This window comes from Rattus norvegicus, chromosome 3, assembly GCF_021556685.1.
Source record: "Rattus norvegicus strain SHRSP/BbbUtx chromosome 3, alternate assembly SHRSP_T2T, whole genome shotgun sequence".
Lineage (NCBI taxonomy): Eukaryota > Metazoa > Chordata > Mammalia > Rodentia > Muridae > Rattus > Rattus norvegicus.
In genome coordinates, this window is record NC_141536.1 from 58,813,663 (window position 1) to 58,816,814 (window position 3,152).

Here is a 3,152-nt window from a genome sequence, read left to right on the forward strand (position 1 = left end):
AAAGGCATAATATCATTACAGAGGTCTTCCACCTGTTTTAAACAACACGACAAGCTGTGAGAGAGCGTGTGTGGGTATGTGTGGGGAGGGGTGGGTTTAGGTAAGAAAAGAGGCTAGGGGAGAACGACTCCCTTTGGGCGACAGGGGGCCCGCCCCGTAAGGCCCGCCTGCCTGGGGCAGCACCGGCCGGGGAGCCTCCAACTGCTCCCGGCTTTGGATAATCGCCTAGGTGTGACTTAGAAGCCCGGCCCACGGCTCAGAGCCCAGGAGTCGGAGAGCCAGAGTCCGGGTGGAGATCGCAGGACCCAGAGAGGCAAGAAGAGATGAACAAATAGTCCCCAGCGCCTCCTGCGGCCGCAGTTAGGCCTGTGGTCGCCGCCGCCACCAGGGCGGGCTGAGTCGGGCCAGGCCGAGCTGGTGCGTGGACCTGGGCCCGGCAGCTCTAATTGCAACGCTCCTGTTGATGATGATTTTTTTTTTAAATCACAGCAGCCCCCAGTTTAGCGGACTGATTTACTCCGGGTATTGGTAAATATGATCACGTGGGCCGCGCGACCAATGGTGGTGGCTGCAGCCTGCGAACTAGTCGGCGGCTCGGGCGCCGGCGAGGAGCCGCTCGGCGGTGGGCAGTGTAACCTTGGGTGGGAGCGCGCGGTGCCTCAACATGTCGTCCAGTGGCACCCTCAGCAACTACTACGTGGACTCGCTCATAGGCCATGAGGGCGACGAGGTGTTCGCCGCGCGCTTTGGGCCACCGGGGCCGGGGACACAGGGTCGGCCCGCAGGTGTGGCCGATGGCCCGGCCGCCGCCGCCGAGTTCGCCTCGTGTAGTTTTGCCCCCAAATCGTCCGTGTTCTCCGCCTCGTGGTCCGCGGTGGCCGCCCAGCCCCCGGCGGCGGCGACGATGAGCGGCCTGTACCACCCGTACGTGTCCCCGCCGCCCCTGGCCGCCGCCGAGCCGGGCCGCTACGTACGCTCCTGGATGGAGCCGCTGCCCGGCTTCCCCGGCGGCGCGGGCGGTGGCGGTGGCAGTGGTGGCGGCGGTGGCGGAGGTAGCGGAGGCCCGGGTCCCGTTCCCAGCCCCGGCGGTCCAGCCAACGGGCGCCACTACGGGATTAAGCCTGAAACCGGAGCAGCCCCGGCCCCCTCTGCAGCCTCCACTTCCTCCTCCACCTCCTCGTCCTCCTCCTCCAAAAGGACTGAGTGCTCCGCGGCCCGCGAGTCCCAGGGGAGCGGCGGCCCAGAATTCCCGTGCAACTCGTTCCTGCGGGACAAGGCGGCAGCGGCGGCGGCGGCGGCGGCAGGGAACGGGCCCGGGGTGGGAATCGGGACCGGGCCTGGGACGGGAGGCTCGTCCGAGCCCTCAGCTTGCAGCGATCACCCGAGCCCGGGCTGCCCGCTGAAGGAGGAGGAGAAGCAGCCGCCGCAGCCGCCGCAGCAGCAACTTGACCCAAGTAAGTGCAAAAGAAATTGCCCCCTGATTTATTGCTGAAACCTGTAAGGCTCGAATGTGCAAAACTGATAGTTTTACTAACCTATAAAAACGTCTAGACGCCTACCCAAGCCTAGGCGAGCAACACGTATCCATAAAAAAGCTTCCCATAACCACCTACCTTGGGCGCGCGGTTTGTACGGTAAACAGAGCGCGGGCATTAAGGTTTTTTATGATAATTCCCCCAAGTTGTGAAAAGCGTCCATCCTTGGTGAAATTAATTTAACGACCTCTCTTCCCCACCCTGTCGTCTCTCCCTGCCTCCCCTCCGCCCCTCGCTCCCTTGTCTGCAAACCCCCCTCTTCCTAGACAACCCTGCAGCGAACTGGATCCACGCTCGCTCCACCCGGAAAAAGCGCTGTCCCTACACCAAATACCAGACGCTAGAGCTGGAGAAGGAATTCCTCTTCAACATGTACCTCACCCGGGACCGGCGCTACGAGGTGGCCAGGATTCTGAACCTTACAGAGAGACAAGTCAAAATCTGGTTCCAGAACCGTAGGATGAAAATGAAAAAGATGAGCAAGGAGAAATGTCCTAAAGGAGACTGACCCAGTGCGGGTCAGGCCTGCAGCGCTCAAAAGGCAGCGGGTTTTGGTTTTTTGTTGTTGATTGTTTTCTTTGTGGGTGCTTGATTCAGAAACTCTGCAGCGATTCGGACATTCTTCTTTTTTTTTTTAGGTAGAAGTGACTGTGTGGTTGGTCTCTGTGAGTTATTTGGGGGACGCTGTATTTGCTCGCATATGTATTGGAGAATCCAAGTGGCTTTGGAGTCTTGTCCTATCTCACTCCCTCCCTTTCCCACTCCCTTGGTTCCTTAGGAAATGCTTTATTTTGTGAGTGCACGCAGGCTTGATGGAGCCCTATCCTGTGTAAATGTTCCTCATGTTTCTGGAAAGTGCTGTAGTGTAGTCTCACCCCATCCAGCCTCCCAAACAGGGCCAACTATCTAATTCCGAGAATCTGAAAGAAGAGAAAGACTGTGGACACACACCCCCTCCCCCAAAAAACCCAGCTCAGCTGCAGGAAAACCCCTATCCTCAGGGAGCCCGCGGACTGACTTCCAGAGAGGCCTACCAAGAAGCCCTGGGCCCTGGGACACGAGGTTGGGGTGGGGTTGAGGAGAGGCTTAGTCCTTGGAGCACGGGGAAGCTACTTTCTCCCCAGGAGGGCTGGGCTCCCTGGGGCGGCCTCGGGAGGTGGCCCTCCATATTCCTGCCTGAGGACCAGTTGTAAATGTTACCGCTTCCTACAAATAAATGCTGATCTGAACAAATGGAGCCCAGCCGCTGCCCCTGAACGTTGTGTGACTGCTCTCTGTGTCTTTGCAAAATAACATAACCATCAGACTGTCCCATCCCTGAAAGGGGACACATAGCTAAAGGTTAGAGGCCCTAGCACCTGGAGGGTCTCTGAGGCACCCCGGAGCTTCCCATTTTGTAAGCACACCTGGCTGAAGAGCACAACTGTCGAAGGTGTCTTGGCACTTCCACTATCCTGCAGTCAGGGCCACAGTGAATTCCCTTAGGCCCTGGGTAAGTCTCTCTGCAGAGCCTCTGGCGCCAGGAACCAGGCATCCTTTTGCTAAGGCTTTGACACACCGCACTTCTGACTTACTTCTATCCTGGAGACCCAGCCGCCAACCCCCATCTCCAAACAA

At 58.9% G+C, this 3,152-nt stretch overlaps 1 protein-coding gene across 1 annotated transcript; it reads left to right on the forward strand.

Annotated features, from left to right (window-relative positions):
* Positions 1–595: 595 nt before the first annotated feature.
* On the forward strand, positions 596–2,777 carry Hoxd9 (homeo box D9). Its single transcript, NM_001173469.2, is given in 2 exon segments — positions 596–1,454; positions 1,802–2,777. Coding segments are annotated over 2 exon segments (1,032 nt in total). The 5' UTR covers positions 596–664; the 3' UTR covers positions 2,044–2,777.
* Positions 2,778–3,152: the final 375 nt, after the last annotated feature.